The sequence below is a fragment of the Anolis sagrei genome, chromosome 1 (genome assembly GCF_037176765.1).
Source record: "Anolis sagrei isolate rAnoSag1 chromosome 1, rAnoSag1.mat, whole genome shotgun sequence".
Lineage (NCBI taxonomy): Eukaryota > Metazoa > Chordata > Lepidosauria > Squamata > Dactyloidae > Anolis > Anolis sagrei.
The window spans coordinates 206,048,550-206,068,955 of NC_090021.1; the positions used below are offsets into that span (position 1 = coordinate 206,048,550).

The 20,406-nt window shown below is 40.3% G+C and overlaps 1 protein-coding gene across 5 annotated transcripts in view; it reads right to left on the reverse strand.

Moving 5' to 3' along the window:
• LYPD6B (LY6/PLAUR domain containing 6B) overlaps positions 1-20,406 on the reverse strand; it is an 89,678-nt gene that overhangs the window by 53,290 nt on the left and 15,982 nt on the right. Inside the window, exon 1 of one of the 5 annotated variants that reach the window (XM_060776528.2) lies at positions 19,011-19,032. The exons of 2 other annotated variants lie outside the window; for them this stretch is intronic. Coding sequence is in view for 1 of the 3 variants with exons in the window: in XM_060776467.2 (XP_060632450.2) it covers positions 7,366-7,369 (4 nt within the window). In the remaining 2 variants the exon portion in view is untranslated. 2 more of the 5 variants (XM_060776467.2, XM_060776509.2) reach the window with 2 other exon arrangements.

Here is a 20,406-nt window from a genome sequence, read left to right on the forward strand (position 1 = left end):
CTGGATCTACACTGCCCTATATCCCAGGATCTCATCCCAGATTATCGGACAGTATAGACTCACATAATCCAGTTCAAATCAGATAATCTGAGATCAGATCCTGGGATACAGGGCAGTGTAGATCCAGACTGAGAGGGAACTTGACATAGCTTTCTTTTAGAACATGAATGAGCACATACGAGCATATGGGTACATATTTGTTATGCGAATAGACACTTAGATTCCACTTAGATTCCCTAGAGTTTATATGCCAAACACAAGACATGGATCACATCAATGTAGAGAATGAAATAATCCAGGAAATAAGACATTCACGATTCAGATATTCCCACACACATTTAGAAGACAGCCATCCTCTCAGTTGAAAAGTGAGCATTAAAGCACAAACTCAAGATGACAGATAGGTTTTTGCATTTAATGTAAAAATTATTATAATTTTGAAAACATGGGCAGTGAATTGGAAGGAAATCCTGCTTTGGTACCACATACAAGGAATCTCTGGCAAAGGAATGGCTGCCTGTGGTCAGTGACAGAGACATTTGAAGAGGAAGCATTCTCGCTCCTCTTGTGTTTTTATAGTCATTTTCTTCATACATTCTCCTATTTCCAACATACAAGCAGTGAACCCGGAGAAATATAAATTGATATGTCCATCATATGCATCACAAAGAAAGACTGGTAACTTCAGTAACTCCTTTAAAAACAAATAGCTGGATGGTTGCCTGGTATCTTAATTTTTCACTGTTATGCGCAAGAGTAATCCTTTTAATTATAATTGCTTTTCATTTCCAAGCACTCCATAACAGTACTTCTTCTGATTTCTTCTCTCCAGTCACTGTTTCCAAGTTTACTTAGCAGGGAGTATTGCGAAAGCCCACACAGCATTTTAGGGTTTGGCAGATAATAGAAAACTCAATACAATGTATGCTTAAGTCATATCTTTATTGACAAGAGGCATGCCTGTTGGCAGGGCTGTCCACTTAAAACACAGTTCTTGGCTCCAAAAAAAAAATGCTAAACACAAGTTTCAAGGGCTTTGCTATCTTGACAAATTCCACAGCTGCTAGGAAACAGCCATGGAGCAACTGGAACACAATTCCTCATTATGCTGTTGACTGGCCCACCTCTCCCCTCCTCTGAGCGACAGCCCTAAAGCATGATTATTCTTTCATATCTGCAAGGGATCCTTCCCAATTTGGCACCAAACTCACCCACTCATCGCTTGTTACTGTTATACTTTAACCCAACAATTAAAGAATCCCAAGGGCAGTGTTCTTTCTCTTGTGTTGCTCGCTGTGTTCTTTTTAAGAGAAGCCTTCACTTCAACCTAAGACGTGTGGAAGGGCATTATATTATTGTTTCCAAATTATGGAGACCCTAAGGCAATATATTTTCTTGGCCAGAAGAAGGGGGTTGTCTTTGCCTTTTTCAAAACCTGAGTGTGACTTACTCATGTTCACCCAATAGATTTCCATGGTCAAAGTAAAGGTAAAGGCTTTCCCTGGCATTAAGTCCAATCGTGTCCAACTCTGGGGGTGATGCTCATCTCCATTTCTAAGCCGAAGAATCGGTGTTGTCCATAGACACCTCCAAGGTGATAACTGCATGGAGTGCTGTTACCTTCCCACCTGAGAGGTACCTACTGATCTACTCACATTTGCATGTTTTTGAACTGCTAGGTTGGCAGAAGCTGAGGCTAACAACGGGAGCTCACGCCACTCCATGGATTCGAACCAGCGACCATTCGGAAACCAAGTTCTGCAGCTCAGTGATTTAACTCACTGCACCACCAGAGGCTCCATGGTCAAGCAGGGATTCAAATCCTGGTCTCCAGAGTCCTACTCCAACACTCAAGCCACTACACCACAGTGGCTGTTATGGGGTTGTTAGGGATATTGTGTTGAATGGTTAAGATTAATGAGGGAAAAAACCCTGAATATGTTGAAAAATTGCCCTTCTTCATTATTTATTTGGTATGCTCAAGGATCAATTGTGGAATTGAACACAGCTCCCTGGTAAAGTTAGGACATGACAGTGGTCCCCATTCACATTTCACTTTTCCATATATATGTATCTATATTGCTTACACCAGGAGGAGATAACATGGAGCTCAGGAGGACCAAAAGCTTCCCCAGATACCCTTCCATGGCCCCTGAAGCATCTCACCTCTCCCACAAAAAAATTCTCTGCCCCCCTCCCAAATTTTCCCCCTCAAACAATGCACAAACATGTGAAAACATGCAAGAATGCCCTACCAGCTGTTCAGATGATATACAGAATAATCAGTCCAGAAAACGAAAGCACTTTCAATAGTCACAACTTAAACCAACGGTATTTTTAATTTGCTCTCTTTATTCCATACAGCAACTGCTAAAGCAGATGTTCCTCAAGGAATCGGGCAAGACACAAAATTGAATGTCGGAGCAAACATGGTAATAGCAGGCGATGGATTTCACAGCATTTCTACCTCTCACCTGGTTACACTTTGGTAACAAGGTAAATGTATCCTGACCATCCACAGAAGGCTCATATACTCATGCTGGAGAGCATGATGCACAACTGAGCAGAAGAAAGAGAGACCACCGGTATTTCTTGATATGTGTTGTCGAAAGCTTTCATGGCTGGAATCACTGGGTTGCTGTGAGTTTTTTGGGCTGTATGGCCATATTCCAGTAATATTTATAGTATGACCCCTGTTTCTGCAATAACTGGTACTCATAACTTCATTTTCCTGCATCTAATGAAATATTCTCCAGGAACTTCCTTGGTCCTCCAGGTGATTCTATGGTATGTTTCCATCAGAAGTTGAACAAAGAGTTATAATTTAGGGATGTGTGAATCCGTTCTGTTTTCGTTTCGAATTTCAGGTGCCCCCTTCACATTCTGTTTTTGGGAAGGTTTCGAGAGATTGGGGGGGGGGGGGGTTCGGATCCATAATTCAGAACTCTGAGTACTATTTTGGGAAGAAAACAGAATTGGGGAGGGGAAAGGCACCCAACATTCGGGGGAAAAACAGAACAAAAACAGAATGGATTCTGTGCTATTTCGCAGACCCATAATTGGAGATCCTAGTGATGTTTAGAGAGGTGTCCTCTGTACACATGCCCTATGCCCTCTAGCACAACTCTGTGGGATGCTTTCGCAATAAGTCATTCTTTCAATAGGGTTTGCCATTAACTGCAGTTCTGCACATCCATCCGAAGTCCTAGAATGTTAATCCCGAATTTATACCTCACCATTTTCCTGGAGTTGGATCCAAGTTTGCTTGAGTGCCTTCAAGCCATTTCTCACTTATGGCAATGCTAAGGTGAAATATCGTGGCATTTTCTTAGCAAGATTTGTTCAATGAAGAATTTGCCTTTGCCTTCCTTAGAGGCTTATCCAAGGTCAGACAGTGAGTTTTGATGGCTGAGCAGGGATTCAAACCTTGGTCTCCAGAGTCGTAATCCAATTCTCAAACCACGACACCACTCTGGCTCTTGACTTACAGTAATTTAAAACAAGACTAACTGAACACCACATACCATTGTCATTCTCCTGCCTTCAGCAGAAAAAAATGGCCCCCAAAGTCAACAGAATCTCTAAGTGCTAGAGTTGGCTTTATTCCATTTCCATCGTGGCATAAACAGCTTACTCTGAAATACTACATTAATTGACTCGTAAAAGTGTGAGATGGAGGGGAAGAATGTTCATGCCAATACATGCAAAATGCAACGGCACCTGTCACCACTTAACCTGGAGTTCTCTTGACAACACTTTAAGAGTGTGTTTGCATAAAATCGCTAAACACTTCTGTAACATTATTACAAGGAAAGGTAGGAACTGGGTCAGCCTTAATGAGATGGCAGATTTCTTGCTCTGGCCTCTGAAAGGTAGCACAACCGGGCCAGGTTTCTTGCTTAGCCCTCTGACAACAGACAGCCTTTGTGCACACCTGACAGAAACCGAGACGCTGGCATTTGAGTGTTAATAGGCCCAACAGAAATGATAAAGGTATCGGAGCTTGCATTCCCTGAGAAAACCTGGGCTTTGTTAACTCACTGTGGCAGCCATCCAGAGGGACTGTGACGGCTACACTGTTCTCTTGTCATTTCTAAACAGCCTTGAATACAGAAAGTCTGAAACGTTTCCTAGACTGCAGAAGGAAGAAAACAAAGTGCTATTAATAAAGGGGGCATGGAGTAAATTAAATGGGGAGCTATTAATAAAGGGGCCATAGAGCAAATTAAACTTGGAATGCTTAAAGTGGGACAAATTATAGAAATTTTGCAGGTTTGCTGCTACAACTCCTCACCAAATGCTTTTTGTTGAAATAATTACGTCTTCAAATAGCAAAGCTCGATAAAATCTCCATGATATTTAAAATATAGCCATGTCTTATAACAGATATCCTGCATTCCTTCCCTGGTCTTTTGTGTTAAATATGGTATAGGCTTGCTACATACAACATCTGCCCCCATTTTTCCACAGTCCCTTGAGGGAAAGATAGAGCCAAGAGTGGTGAGGGAAAGAGGAGCACAAAGCAATTTTCTGCTGGAGGGTTGGGATCATTTTCTAAGTCTTCAAGCCGCATTTGTTTCACCTGTCTCAGCTGCTAAATGCCAACAACACTGCTGGATTTTGGCACAAGCTTGAGGGCTCAAATATTGAGGGGCCTCAACTTTTTTTTAAATGTCAGTTTGACTACATGGTACTATATAATGTTTTGATACTGCTATGACTTTTAGACATAACATAGTTTAGGGTTTTGACATGTGTTAATCCACCTCTGATTGCTGTTTCTAGCAGAATCATGCAAAGTGAGCTAATAGGGCAATCCTGTGCATGCTTGCCTACCCCAAAGAAAATCCAGGTAAATATCTACAAGACTGTAGAATCAGCAAATAAATACAAGCAGAAATGTATGCAAGGGTGCATCTAGAAGTAATGCAGTTTGACACCTCTTTCACTGCAATGGCTCAATACTGTGGAATCATTGGAGTTACAGTTTGGAGAGGCAACGGTCCTCTTTGACAGAGTAAGCTAAAAACCTTATAAAACAAAGATTCCCACAATTCCATAACAATGATTTGTTAGTTATGGTGGTGTCAAACTGCATTAATTTTATAGTGTAGATCAGGTATAGGCACACCCAGGATCGGGGGCTGAATACGGCCCTTTGGCTCTTTTCTCTGGACCTCCTCTCTCTCAACATCTTATCCTTCTTTCTCTCTTTCTTTCCTTCCTCCTTCCCTCTCTCTTTCTTCTTCCCTCCCTCCCTTCCTTCTTTTTTCTCCCTCCCTCATTCCTTCCCTTCCACTGTTTCATTTTTCCTTCCTTCATTTTCTCCCTCCTTCTCCTTGCTTCCTTGTCTTTCCTTCATCCTTCCAAACCCTTCCTTCCTTCCATCCATCCTTCCACCATGTTATCCTTCCCTCCCTTTTGTCTTTCCTTCTTTCTCTGTTTCCTTCATCCTTACCTCCCTCTTCCTCCTTCCTTCCTTCCTTCCTTCCTTCCTTCCTTCCTTCCTTTTCTTTTGACTTTCCTTCTTTCCCTTTCCTCCCTCCTTTCCTCTCACCCTCTTTCTAACACACTCAATTCCCCTCCACCCTTCCTTCCTCCCTTTTTCTTTCCTTCCTTCCCTCTTTCTTTTCTCCATCCCTCTCTCCCTCTTTTTCCTTCCATCCTTTCCTTCCTCCCTTTTGTCCTTCCTTTTCTCTTTCATTCCTTCTTCCCTTCCTTCCTTCTTTCACTGGGCAGCCAGTCCTCCTAGCAGGGAGTGCTAGCATGAAGCCCCCAAGGTAGAAAGTTTGCCCATGCCTGGTGTAGATGCACCCCTTAAGGAGGAAGACTGAAAAAAGAGCAAGAGATACCATGCTCAGGGGAAATCCATTGTTCACAAAGAAAATAATTACATTTATATTCAATTTAAATATTTATAAGCTGCCCTTATAGGCAATATTTTCCTATTCTTGAATAAACAAAATACAGGTAAAAATATAAATATTTTCATTGTGGGGGGGGGGGGGGAAACAAATCTCACATCAAACCAAATAAATTGTAGGGAGAAAATTCTCCACCGAAATTCTCCCAAAGGCTAACTAGCCATGCAGTGCAGAGTATCTATAAAGAAGGGAGGAAAACTAAAAACAATAACTAACAGCATTTTATATGTTTACAATTTCCCCCTGAGGATTAACAGGTATAGCTTTGCAATTTCCGTTTTTTAATTAGAAACATAAAAGCTTGAAAACCAAATTATAGCATAAAAATATATACAGCTGTGCATCGTTTTGAAATTGTGTTCCAATGGTTTCCAAATAAAATAGAATATCCAAGATACTTCTTTTATGATCTACCTATTTTATCTTTACAACAAATCATCTTAACACCATGTGCTCTTTGGAGGATTCCCCAGCCCTAACAGATGGCAGAAAACAATGACAACTATTGAAACAAAAACATACCTAAGCATTTAGAGAAACACATTAACCACTGTTGATAAAAGACAAAACAAATGTTTATTCTAATGTGTTTTTACTCAGCCAAAACACCCACAAAGCAAATGTGAACTGCTGACAGGAGGAGTGAAAACAAGTAGGTTAAAAGGGTACAAGCTGCTTTAAAAACAAAACTGCCTTTTAAGCTATGGGAGTTTTACAATTCATACTCCAAACATGTTCTAAGGAGCTGAGTGCTGCATCCCAATTATGGATGAATTATTAATTAATAGGAGATGCTCTGCTAGAAGGTGAATGAGATCATTCGCAACCATAGGCACATGTTTTTGGGATGGAGTTAGCGCCGAAAACATGCTCACACAGCATACATTGATCCGTAATCCAGTGACGGAGGCACAACAAAGCAAAGAAATTTAGAACCAAAGCTTATGTTGAGAAACTTGGGTTGAAAGCCTTCAAACAATAAGCAGCTTCTCCAAAGATCTTACATACCTATTGCCACATGTTAACAGACACAGGACATGATCCAGCTTCTTCTTAATCACAATGAGTACTCTATGTTTTCTTAAGCTAAATTAAATGCATAACATGCTGTTTGGTGTCCTCGCTGGGATCTGCTACTTACACGTGTATGTGCCTTCAAGTTGATTGCTGATACGTGGTGTCCCCAAGAGTTTCCTTAAGCAAGGAATATTCAAAGGTGGTTTTGCTAGCTCCTTCCAACAAAATATAGCCTACAGCAACTAGGGTTTGTTGATATTCACCCATCAAGTACTAACCAGGTGTTGATCCAGCTAAATTTTCAAGATCAGATAGGATCTAGTGCCTTTGGGATATTTAGGCTGCTACGTACATACCTTCTCCTTATTCTACATCCATAGGACTTTCTCTACTACCTCTTGCTGCTTGTGGCAGAATCCCTTACCCATCGACTGGTCCTTCTTGTCGGCATCTTTCTGCTACCTATTCACATGAAGACGTTGGGTAACTTTCAATGGAAAGTAAATAAATGCTGCAGCAATGGAAGGCAGAGCTACAGGAACATAACATTCTCCCTAGATAAGGGAGGCAGAAAGAGCTAAATGGCTATTCACAATTCAGTCGAGGTCGTGAGGAATTTGGTAACGAGAAGCTTCTCTCATCAAAGCAGCAGTTGAGCAGCAGGCAGAATAAAGACCCCAGAGGGCAGGATTCAGTTACAGAAAATCAAGCTACAAAAGGCAGCAACAAAAACAGTATTCACTTTTTCTTTGGGAAAAAAAAATCACAGTGGAGCAGTATTTGTAGACTGGAGAGCATATCAATACAGTGAAGGATGTGCGAAGTGGAACGTTTGTTTATTTAGGAAGGTAGCAAAATGTTTGGTCCAAACTGAAATATGAACATATGTATAGAAGCAGAACTGGAAGTTTATTCCATGCTAAAAAAAACCCCAAAAAACCAAAACACCATCCTGCACTCGTGACAAAAGCTGTGCATAGTCAACACTGTCCAAATAGTGTACACAAATGAGTTTGCACTGCCAAGACAAGGTGGAGTGATAAGATAAAGGACCTCTAGCTGAGTGTCATGAACCTTTATGAAAACATATTTCCTGTGCAAATACACAAGAACCATGTTGGTAAGATTCAGGTCCTCTAAAATAATTCTCAACAGGTAAACATTCAGCAAATGCCAACTTGGAAAGTATTTGGATTTTGGAGAAATATGAAGGGGTCATGTATTTGACTGGTACTTGTTTACAAGGGGGATTGGAATAGAACAAAATAGATAACAGAAGTGGGGATAGCTGTTAAGAGATGTTCCCTTAAATTCTTTTTTATTAATTTCTTTAGTAATCCACTTAAGAGTTTATTCTGTAAAGACAAGTTGTATGTGTGTACGTGACTTCCAGGTTATGGATTTCATACAATTTCTTTGGGCATAGAGCACTGAGAGGTGGTTTTCTCAGTTTCTTCCTCTGAAATATAGTCTACAGAACTCGGTATGCATTGGGAATCTCCCATCCAAGGACTAACCATGGTAGATATCTCTTAACTCTCAAAATCACATGAAATCTGGTACCTTAAGGCCCAAGTGATACATACATTTTAAAAATGTATCATGACATTGGGACATTCTGAGTAAGAAAGATCTCTGATCTCCAGATTCATAGGAGGTCTATGAAATCTGTTTATTATTATTATTATTATTTTACATTTCTAGTACCATTTTAATGGTTGGATTTTAAAGTGCATTCCATAGATAGCCTTAGTTTTTAGGCAAAGTACAAGATGTTAGTTCTTACCTTTCAAGCCCTACATGGTTTAGGTCAAGGTTACCTACAGGATCGCCTTTTCCCATACAATCTTCCCCACACACTTAGGTCCTCTGCAAGGGCAGTTACTCCAACTAGCCAAAACACGAATGACAACTACCACCCAGAGGAGCTTTTCATTGGTCGCTCCACAACTGTGAAACAACCTGCTGGTAGAGCTCCAACAGTTGGGTCAGCTATCAGAATTTAAGATTGACATATTTTATGGAGGTATTTTTTTAACATGTGTAGTTTACAGAGTGTTTTAAAATGATTATGTGTTTGTTTATGTTTTAGTAATGCTATAACCCACCTTGGGCCATGAGGAGGCGGGCAAGAAATTAAATTATGGTATTATTATCATCATCATCATCATCAAATGTAGAGCATATCTTTTCTCTCTTTCCCTCCCTCCACCAGTCACTCATTCGTCACTTATGAAAAAAACTTATGAAGTCTATGTTTCAATGTTGCCAAGTGAGCTAAACAATTACCTGAAGTCCTACTTTCTTTTATACTACCAGCATACAGTCACTGGATTTTATCAATATTCAATAAAATGCCATAAATATATATGTAGCCTTTTCAAATAACATTGTATAAAGCAATAATATATCCTAATGGCCTCAGTAAGGATCAAAGCAATGCAATATCTAGATGAAAAGCCCACACAGAGGAATTATATTATGTGATATAATACTTCAAATAGTGGTTATGTGCCTTCATGTTAATACTTATGGTGATTTTTGCCAACATTTATATAGAGGAGATTTGGCATTGCCTTTCTCCGAGGTGGAGAGAATTTGATTTGAAGTGAGGCAAAGTGAGTCCAACGTCAACATTGCTATCCCATGTTGGCGATTCCACCTCAAATAGTATTATAAGCCAGAATGTCTTAAACTGACTTTTTTTTAAAAGCCCCATATCAGTGTTATAAAAAGTAAAGCTTTCCCCTGACATTAAGTCTAGTTGTGTCCAACTCTGGGGGGGGGGGGGTGTTCATCTCAATTTCTAAGCCAAAGAGCTGGTGTTGTCAGTAGGTGCCTCCTAGATCATGTGGCCAGCATGACTGCATGGGGTGCCATTACCTTCCCGCAGAAGCCATGCCTTTTGATCTACACACAACTGCATGTTTTCGAACTGCAAGGTTAGCAGAAGTTGGGGCTAGCAGTGGGAGTTCACCATGTTCCCTGGATTTGAATCACTGATCTTTCAGTCAGCAAGTTCAGCAGTTTAACCCACTGTGCATTATAGATGTTCTGAAATTGATTGTGCTTTTACTCATTTTGATCATAACTGTAGAGAGACAAATATAGCACTTTAGGTCAAGGTATACAAATACAAAAAATAATGATTAGGGCCATTCAGCAATATTCATAAACCCAATTAGGGGATCATGTAAACCAGTTAGAAACTGCATGCAAAAGTTGCACTGACACCAGCTACCATTCCTCTGTCATCCTCATAGGTAACCAGTCCATGGGACTAACTTACTCTAGGCTCCAATTTTCTTCCTGCTTCAAGGGAGATAGATACTGAATACATTTTTTCTTCAGTCATGACCTCAAATGCTGAGAGACCAAATAAGATCTTTTCATCCCTTAAGAACTATGCTCTAACATTTCTGGGACCCTTTACTTATCTGAACTGCCCAAACTCAATGATAAACTAGAGTTGACCTTTCTCATCTATTTAATTGCTGCATTCTCATAAACCAGATTAGATGGAGGCACCTGGATTTCTTTATCTTCACCTGTTTGTATATTGACCCACATAAAGTTGAAAAACAACAAGAAGCAGTCATCTCACCTGCCTGATCTTTAAATCACCATGACCCTGCCGTTTTATAATTCTCCCTTCTGTGAGTAAGATGATGGTGATGACAGAAGAGTGATAAGATAATGAACATTCATCTAGCTTTTGTTTAATTAAAGTGGAGGTTTCAGCTCCTAGCCTGGGCTGGTGGAAGAGAGCCAAAACCTTTGCAGTAAAGCTAGTGGTATATCTTTCATTCTGAAGGTTAGTCAATGAGGTAAGTGCAATGACAATGAGCAAGGAGAGAGAAGCCACCGAAAGACAGTACGGCAAGGTTCACGACATTGTAATCTGTTACAGGTTGATGATTCCTTGTCTGGAATTCTGAAATCCTAAATACTCCCAAATCCAAAATTGTTCACATGGGTAACACCTTGGTTTCTTGATGGCTCAATCTGAACAATCTTTGTTTCTTTCAGAAAACTGGGCATAAAATTAAATTCAGGTCATGTGCAGAAGATATATATCAATATAAAACAATTCCATGTTTAGATTTGGGTCACATCTTCTAGGTATTATGTTCATATACGCAAATACAGGTATTCAAAATTCGAAATCTGACAAGCTGGAATGTGTCCAGAGGAGGGCAACTAAAATTATCAAAGGTCTGGAGAACAAGCCCTATGAGGAGCAGCTTAAAGAGCAGGGCATGTTTAGCCTAGAGAAGGAGAAGGCTGAGAGGAAACAACATAGCCATGTATAAATATGTGAGGGGAAGTCATAGGGAGGAAGGAGCAGGTATGTTTTCTGTTGCCCTGGAGACTAGGACATGGAACAATGGCTTCAAATGACAGGAAAGGAGATTCCACCTGAAAATTAAGAAGAACTTCCTAACTGTGAGAACTGTTCAGCAGTGGAACTCTCTGCCCCGGAGTGTGGTGGAGGCTCCTTCTTTGGAAGCTTTTAAACATAGGCTGGATAGCCATCTGTTGGGAGTGCTTTGAATGCGATTTTCCTGCTTCTTGGCAGGAGGCTGGACTGGATGACCCATGAGGTCTCTTCCAACTTTATGATTCTATGAAATCCCAAACATTTCTGGTGCCAAGCATTTGAAATAAAGGCTACTCAATCTGTACTACTGTGACACTCTAAAAGCAAACTGGAATTGAATTAATTTGGAAAATGTTTATGGCTAATGGTTTAAATAATGATATTCAATTATTTCTAATTTGCATACATATTTACATTTAAATATTATTTAACATAACAAGGAGTTCTGAGGCACATTAAAAAATAACAAATGCATTATGGTATGAGTCCTTATGGCTTATAGCCCAATTTATCAGATGCAACAAGTGCTGCTGGTAAATCTGAAAATAGTGAGGTCAGAAGAAAATCAAATACAGAAATTACAGTCACTGTTCATTACATTAACTGCATGGGTTATTCACAATATTGCTAATTCAATTACTCTTTTGGAAATTTTAATTGAAACTGCAATTTTGAATATTTCTTCCTATCAAAATAGGCATTTCTATGCCTATTTTGATACATTTTACCAAAACACACATTATAAAATTCAAAGATGTGCTAATCTGATTGGTAATTGTCTGCTGGGCCTTATCTATTTGTAAAGTACTAATTTTAAATTTACAACGTCATCACATTGATGAGGTCCAGCATTCTGATTCACCAGCTTCCATGGCAAATTGGGAAGGGGGGGCAGCAGGGCAATCCTGGCACCTTGCATCATGTCTTACCATCAGCTGATGCTTCCCCATCACACGTGGGGAAGCGTTGCCATGCGACTTCCCTCCATGCTAAACCCGTTGTTCGAAATGGAACACAGGAAGGATCCCGTGTTGGCAGCACAGCATGCTAGGATGCTTCTGTCCCAGTTGACCCACAGAGCCCCACCAGAATTGAGGCTATGTCATGTGATGGGTGAGGTGGGGCTCTGCAAGTCAACTGGGGCAGAAACGTCCTAGTACACTGAATTTCCATCGAGTGATGACATCCTGAGACAGGTTAAGCTATATTGGATCCTTCACGGGAACCAGTGAAAATTGCAGTTCTGGGGGTGGGGAACAAGGAAGGAATGTGTATTGTAAATTATTACTCTATGGCTATAGGTCACATAGTTACTAACTTGTTTGAATACACAAATTATAAGTGGATGACTGGAAACTAAGGAAACAGAAACCAGAGAAACAAGCATGGAATAGCATGAAACATGATCAACTGATTTACTTTTGTTTGAGTTGTTCCATGCTGAGTAGATCAAAATGCTGAGAAACCACATTAATACGTGGTGGGGCACATCCATCTCAGGCAAAGATTTATTTGCTTTTTGGAAGTGTTTAGAATACCATTATAACTGCAGCCTCAGGGAACTGTCCTTGCATGTCAGATACATAGCTGGCCTCTGTGCTGCAGGAAATGAATACTCTGAAGGAAATGAATGCACTGCCAAAGCCACTTCTGTCAAACCTATTCAGGAAGGCCAGAGAAATCTCTAAACTAGTGATCATAGTAGCATGACGGGTCAAGCCAATCAGTGTAATTGGTCTGGGTGAATCACAGTGGGGCAAAATATGGGAATGAAGTCATGGGCAACATTAAAGCAGTGTTCTAATATAAGGCAGTGACATAATAATCACTCAAACATTTCATAGCCTGTGTGTGAGAGCACACTTCATTGCTGTGTCCATCATCCATTCTACTAAGCAATGATCTATTAAGCACAAGAGAGTCATTTTGCAAGAATAAGCCCCATCCACAAAGTGCTTCTCATGAAGCAGCAAGGTCTTCAAAAGGAGACAATATGATTTTCCTTTCATACAAAGTGCATAATTACGGAGTGCCTTGTTTTAACACAAAATGTAGTGGTTTTTAACCCCATGGAGTGCAGTGAGGCTGGAGAGATGATGAGGGCTACATAACCCCTGGGGGGGGGGGTGAGTCAGGTGACCCACAAGTCATGGGTTTCTTACATCTGCCAGTTTTTGTACTGGTTTGCATATAGTTCTAATGGTTTTAACTGCAAATTGTTTCTTTATACGTTTATGTTTTTGTATAAGTTTTAACCTGTAGTGTTTTCAAAGTGGGTGGGTGGGTGGGTGGGTGGGAGGGAAGGAGGGAAGGAAGGAAGGAAGGAAGGAAGGAAGGAAGGAAGGAAGGAAGGAAGGAAGGAAGGAAGGAAGGGGTTCAAAGTCCTGCTAGAGTCATGCTGGAAAGGCAGAAACAGGGATAATATTGTAAAGTATGTACAGGCTTTCCCCTTTCTTGTTACACCACTTTCTTTTCCTCTTCAAAGTTTTCTTCACATTGTTCCAAGGAATGATTGCCAGATGTCTTATATGGTAAGAGATGACCCTCACTTACCCCACATGAGCATTGAATGGCAGATCAAAATAACATATATTGGGGCAAATACACAGCACTAAAATTGTATCCCAAAACTTGTAGGGGAGGTACTTTGTGAACTGGCATACATATTCATTGTGATGAACTTAAAATATTGGATGTGTTTGGGAAATTGACAGAGGATGATGGGAATCATAGTTCACCCATATCCTGAGAGCCACATCATGATCACTCATGATGGATCTGGGCCAAACTTGGAAACACACCCGTCACTACCAACTTGAAATAATGGCAGGTTTTCAGGGGGAATGACAGTGGATGTAGCCCAGCTACATCCAGAGAACTGTGTAAAATCCACCAACAATTGGACCTGAACTAAACTTAGCACACATTCCCATCATTACCCACTTAAAATACTGGCAGTGTTGGAGAGAGATTGACAGAGGATGATGCGAGTTGTAGACCACTAGAGAGCCATGTGCATTTCTAATGAGAACATTCATAACATCCAAAGCCAAATAATGACTATTTCCAATATTTATAATTACAAAAAAAAACTAACCCGGGCAATGCTAGTTAAATATATACATAGGTGTAACATCTGGCTAATAGCTGTTTTAGAGTCAACTGCACTAAAGCTGCACATAATACATGTTGAATATTCCTTATCCAAAATGCTTGAGATCAGAAGTGTTTGGAATATTTTCAAATTTTGGAATACCTGTATTTGCATTGATATCATAACATATTTGGGAGATGGGACCCAAGTCTAAACATGGAATATATTTATGTTCCATATTCACATTGTATATACAACCTAAAGGTAATTTTATAGAAATATTTAATAAGTTGGGACATAAAGGACAGTTTGTAAACATTGAGCCATCAGAAAGCCACCCATGTAGACAATTTTAGATCTTGGGGTATTTCTGAATTACAGATAAAGGATGTACGACCTATATTGATGACGATAGTAAACACTTGACCCATGCACAGACATTCTTGTCAGATGCTCTGATTCATCAAAGTTACTATCATCACTACCCTGAAGGCCAAACTATCACAGCAGATAGACTTGCAAGGATGTTTCTTGTGGCATTATGCTTATTCCACTCCATAGCATAGTGCTATAAAACTCCTTGAGATCAATCCCACAAGGCACTGGCATCATATCATGAAATAATGTACATTTCCACAAAGGATGGGGGAAAACCCAGTACAATAGTATACTAATAACTGCTTCACTGCATGCTAAGGATAATAAACTGTCTCGAGCCTTCTATATGGCTGGTAGCTTTTAGATGTCACCCTTGGAACACAAACATGCATCGACATGGATAGATGAATGTATTGTGCATTCATGCTGAAAGAGAACAGAAGCAATGCAAATAAAAGTTCAAAGCATCCATAATTTCAATGGTTGACTTGCTCAGCAGTTCAGGCGGTGGTGAAAATCCATATCTAGAGAGATCTCTGTCAAACAGCAGAAAATGTGGGGTTGAGTGGGGATTTCCAGGAGAGATCCAAAAGGTAAGAGAGTATAGAAAGATTTGCTACTCTCCTGAAAAGACCTCATATTCCTTTTTCTTAGGCTTTTTTTGCTTCTACCTATCATCCTCTGAGCCTAACACAGAACTTTATTATGATTCCAGACATGTAGATTGGGAGGTGACATAACATCATTAAATATCCTAAGGGATTTCATGCAGATAAGGGTGCAGACTTGTTTTCTGCTGCTCCGGGGACTAGAACACAAACTGATGGATTCAGATGGTAAGAAAGGAGATTCTACCTAAACATTGGGAAGGATGTGAGAAATGTTCAACAGTGGGACAGACTGCCATGGAGGTTGGTAGACTCTCTGTCTTTGGAAGTTTTTTAAACGAGTTATGGGAATCTTTCAGGGTGCCTTAGCTGTGTCTTCTTGTCTAGTAAATAGTTGAACAAGATGATCTTTATGATCTCTTCCAACATATGCCTTTTCCTACATTTTTCCAGAAACAATGCAGCAAGAGTGCTTTAAAGAGATGAATGCCAGTAAGCAAATGGCATGTTTATAAAGGGCAGGATTTAGTACATGGTATATGAGTTGGTACAGAACTCACCAAAGGTATACAGTATGGAAAATAGAAAGATATAGGAAGAAGTTGTAATCAAGCCAAACAAAGAAAAGAAACACGATGTAATTATAATGGAGTTGAGATCTTATCCAGAAGGTGATAAATGACACTTGTTCAGGATATGGATGAATCTAGGATTTAAAATCAGATCTCAAATACAGCCATTTCTGAAGTTTTCAAAAGAATGCTGAATTGAGGAATTGTTGTCATTTTTTAAACCAGTGTTTCTCAACCTGAGGAACAGAACCCCTGGGGGGGGAGGGTCACAAGGGTGTGTCAGAAGGGTCAGACCATCAGAAAACACAGTGTATGGGAAGTTTGGCCCAATTTTATCGTTGGTGGGTTTCAAAATGCTTGATTGTAGGCAGGCATGTAGCCTGAAGCCCCCCAAGCCCCCCCCCCCCAAATTCTCATGGTGGTCTTCAAAAAGGCCTTACTGGTACATTATTTAAACTGCTATGCTTATACTGCTATGTTTATTCATATCATGATCTGATCACCATGTTCAATATATCTCATATGCATGGGGGTATTGGGGTAATGATACAAAAGGTTTGCTAGGGTAGACCCTCTTTCACTCAGACTCAGCCCCCCCCCCCCCCCCGAATCAAAATCCTGGCTACGGGCCTGATTGTAGGTGAACTATAAATCCCAGCAACTACAACTCTCAAATGTCAAGGTCTATTTCCCCCAAACTCCACCAGTGTTCACATTTGGGCATATTGAGGAGTCTTGGCAAGTTTGGTCCAGATCTAGCATTGTTTGAGTCCAACATGCTCTCTGGATGTAGGTGAACTACAACTCCAAAACTCAAGGTTGATGCCCACCAAAACCTTCCAGTATTTTTCTTTTTGGTCATGGGAGTTCTGTGTGCTAAATTTGGTTCAATTCCATCATTGGCAGAGTTCAGAATGCTCTTTGATTGTAGGTTAACTATAAATCCCAGCAACTACAACTCCCAAATGACAAAATCAAACACCAGTATTCAAATGCGGGCTTATTGGGTAATTGTGCCAAATTTGGTCCACTGAATGAAAATACATCCTGCATATCAGATATTTACATTACGATTCATAACAGTAGCAAAATTACAGCAATTAAGTAGCAATAAAAATAATTTCATGATTGGGGGTCACCACAACATGAGGAACTGCATTAAGGGGTCACAGCATTAGCCGCATCGAGTCCTTCGGGAGATGCTCGCGGGGTACAAATAAAGTTAATAATAATAATAATAATTAGGAAGGTTGAGAAACACTGTTTTAAACTGAAGCCTCCCAAAATGTCTTGGCTAGTATGGCCAGTAGCTAATATTTGTGGCGAATTCTGGAAAGAAAGAAAAAATAAAGTTCCATGCTCTGCCAGAAAGTGAAATAATAGCTCTGCAAAGGCTGAAAGTGGTTATGAGCCATTGCCTCTCCCATTCGGATCAGATGTTCAATCCCTTATGGCTGTTATCTAAGTAAAATGCCGCACACAATCACTATACAATCTTGGCTCTCCTAGCAATTTGTCTAATTTTGCTTTTAGTGGTTGCATTCTGATACCCTTTCACTTCTGCATTACTGTTTGCGCTTTGGGGACTGTAACTATGGTGATAATGGGCTTTGCTTTAAAATGGCTTATCACAAATGCGAAGAGTCTTTTACCTCGGAAGAATTAATAATCAGGCATGAGATCACAGGACCTGACAAAACGCTACAGGGCAACCTTCATGTGGCCTGATCAAATTTCTCTGGCAAATGCATGCCCAATTTTTGCTAATCAGTCACGTCTCAATTCCACATATCACCCCTTTTGTATCGTCAGGCTAATGAAGTAGAAAACCTAGCTCATTTGACACTTCCTCCGGGTTATCTTGTTGTACAGTAATTATTAGCCACCTAACTTGGTTCATTCATAAAGAGACGGCAAGGTTGCCTCAAGTTCACCTCAATGGACTCGAGTTCAAGCCTCTGTCGTTTCACATTCCCAAGCAACTGAACAAATGAATTTATTGTTGCTGGTGTTTCTTATGCACTAATGGTGAAGGTAAATTGAAGTGTAAACATTTTCCATCTTACTCTTTTGGGGGAAACAGTATTATTTGCTTATTTTACTTCAAATATACATATATGCTGCCTTTCAAGACAAAATGTGCCTTCCCAGAATAGGAAATCTCCAATACCAAGTCCCATGAGCACTTTATTAAAACTAAGATTGCTGCACACCGCACTCTGCACTTGCCCTATAAGCCTTATATACCACCTGTCACATCAGCACTTTTAATCCTGTACCCATTACTCTGGCCCGGCCCAGTTTTATTGTGTGTTAGTGTATTGTTTATTGTTTGTTGCTTATATTGCTTTAATTGTTTTAATTTGCCTTAGCCTTGGCCTTTGTAAGCCGCATCGAGTCCTTCGGGAGATGCTAGCGGGGTACAAATAAAGTTTAATAATAATAATATAATAATAATAAAAACTCTTTCTAATGGGAATTATATCAAACCACGATTACATTAGATATCAATAACAACTCAAATTTATGCAGTAGTTAACATGATAAATAAACAGTACCTTTAGAAAGCACTTGGAAATAATTGGATTTTCAGAGTCCATTGAAGAGAAAGCCATACCTACTACACTCCACAAGAAAGCATCTTCCCTCTTCTCTGTTATTTCCAGTAGAGAATAGGATACACTCTGCTACTGAGACTGTTTCCTCCCTCTGTGGCTAATATTATCTCTAAGCAGTTGGACTGAAGGCCCTGCAGCATGTTGCAGGAGAAAAGTGAGATCCTCTCCTCCTTTATGACCCAATCCAAATCAAAATCCTATCAGGAGATTTTTTTAAAAAGCATATTGGGATGTCCAATGCAAGACTTCTAATTCCAAGAAGATATGCCTAGGACCAAGATGCTAAATCAGGACCCAATATTCTGTATGCTATGTATCCTACAGTCAAGGAAAACCTGTCTAGGACCAGTCAGGGCTCCTATATTCAAGGAGTCTTTCCCTGTGCCACCTAAATAGTAATTAATCTAAATATACACACCATGGAATGCTGCTGAGCCAAGTTTTCCTTAATCCAGTGGGTGGAGAATTGAAAAGGAGACCCAGCTGAACTACCTGGGAGTCTTTTGGCTGCCTGCTCCCTCCCCATTGAAGGCATTGCCAAAAAATGAAAGGAATTCCCCCGCAGGCAGACTGTGCACCATCCATTCCAAAAAAGAAGCTGTGTCTTTCTTCAGTGTACAAGAGAGCACTGCCATAAAGCAAAAACCCATCCCTCATGTTGCCTGAAGCTACTCTACTCTCATACTTATCTCAACGGTTTTCTAGTTGTAAACATAATAGTCATGAAGTCTTTAGCATTGCTTTTGATGGGAACTTACTATGTCACTTTCAAGGCTAAGGATCAATTAAGGAAAAGGACATAGCTGAGTTGTCCAAGTTTAAGGCCAATGGCAGGCAACCTGTGGCCCTCCAGATCTCTCTGGATTACAACCCTCTATCACCACTGGTGATACACTAACTGCCTTTGATACAAAGCAGATTCATATTATTTATCTCAGATTTCAGCTGCGAACAATGAATTTCAAAATAGGTTGTTTTTAAGTAAGCTTCCATTCTTTCCAGTGCATCATGCCTTACAAATATTCCCATGGAAGCCCTTCTCCAGCAGTAATTTTTGATCTAGCTCAGATAGTTTTGCCTTTCACTAGCAGGGAAATTTAGATGTCTTTCAGGAAAGTTTATACTTCACATCCAATCAGGAGATGAAATCTGATCACACTGTTTCTCCAAAGCATGGTTCTTCATTCAGTGTTGGAGTGCTCTGCCCTTGTCATTCATCCTCCATCACAACAGGCATCTGCTTTTGGTTTCTCTCCTACAATTTTACTTAGGTAACCTACTTTGGATTTGATTTGTATGTTCATTCATATATAGTTCTGTAGTTAACAAGCATAACAGCAGACCCATGCCTGTTTTGTAATATCGAGTATGCATAATTTGCATTTGTTAGAAAACTCTTTGCCATATACTCTTCCTATGGACAGGACTGTAACTTCTATCACTCCTACCACCTCATCACACAAGGAGTTTTTGGCCCCTTGCTTATCTTTGGCCACAGAACCTGCCGTGCAGCATTATATAATGCAAGCTGTGGCCTTGCCCCATTGATGGCTGAAGTGGCGAGGAAGCAGTGCACGACACTTCCTCACCAACAATAGTAGGTTGAGGGACAGGAAAAGAAATTTAAAGATGGGCTCAAAGCCAACTCTGGCATAGACACTGAGAACTAAGAAGCCCTGGCCCTTGAGTGCTCCAGCTGGAGGTCAGCTGTGACCAGCAGTGCTGTAGAATTTGAAGGGGCACAAATGGAGGGCAAAAGAGAGAAACGTGCCAAGAGGAAGGCAACCCCGACCAGAACCTCCTTCTGTCTGGAA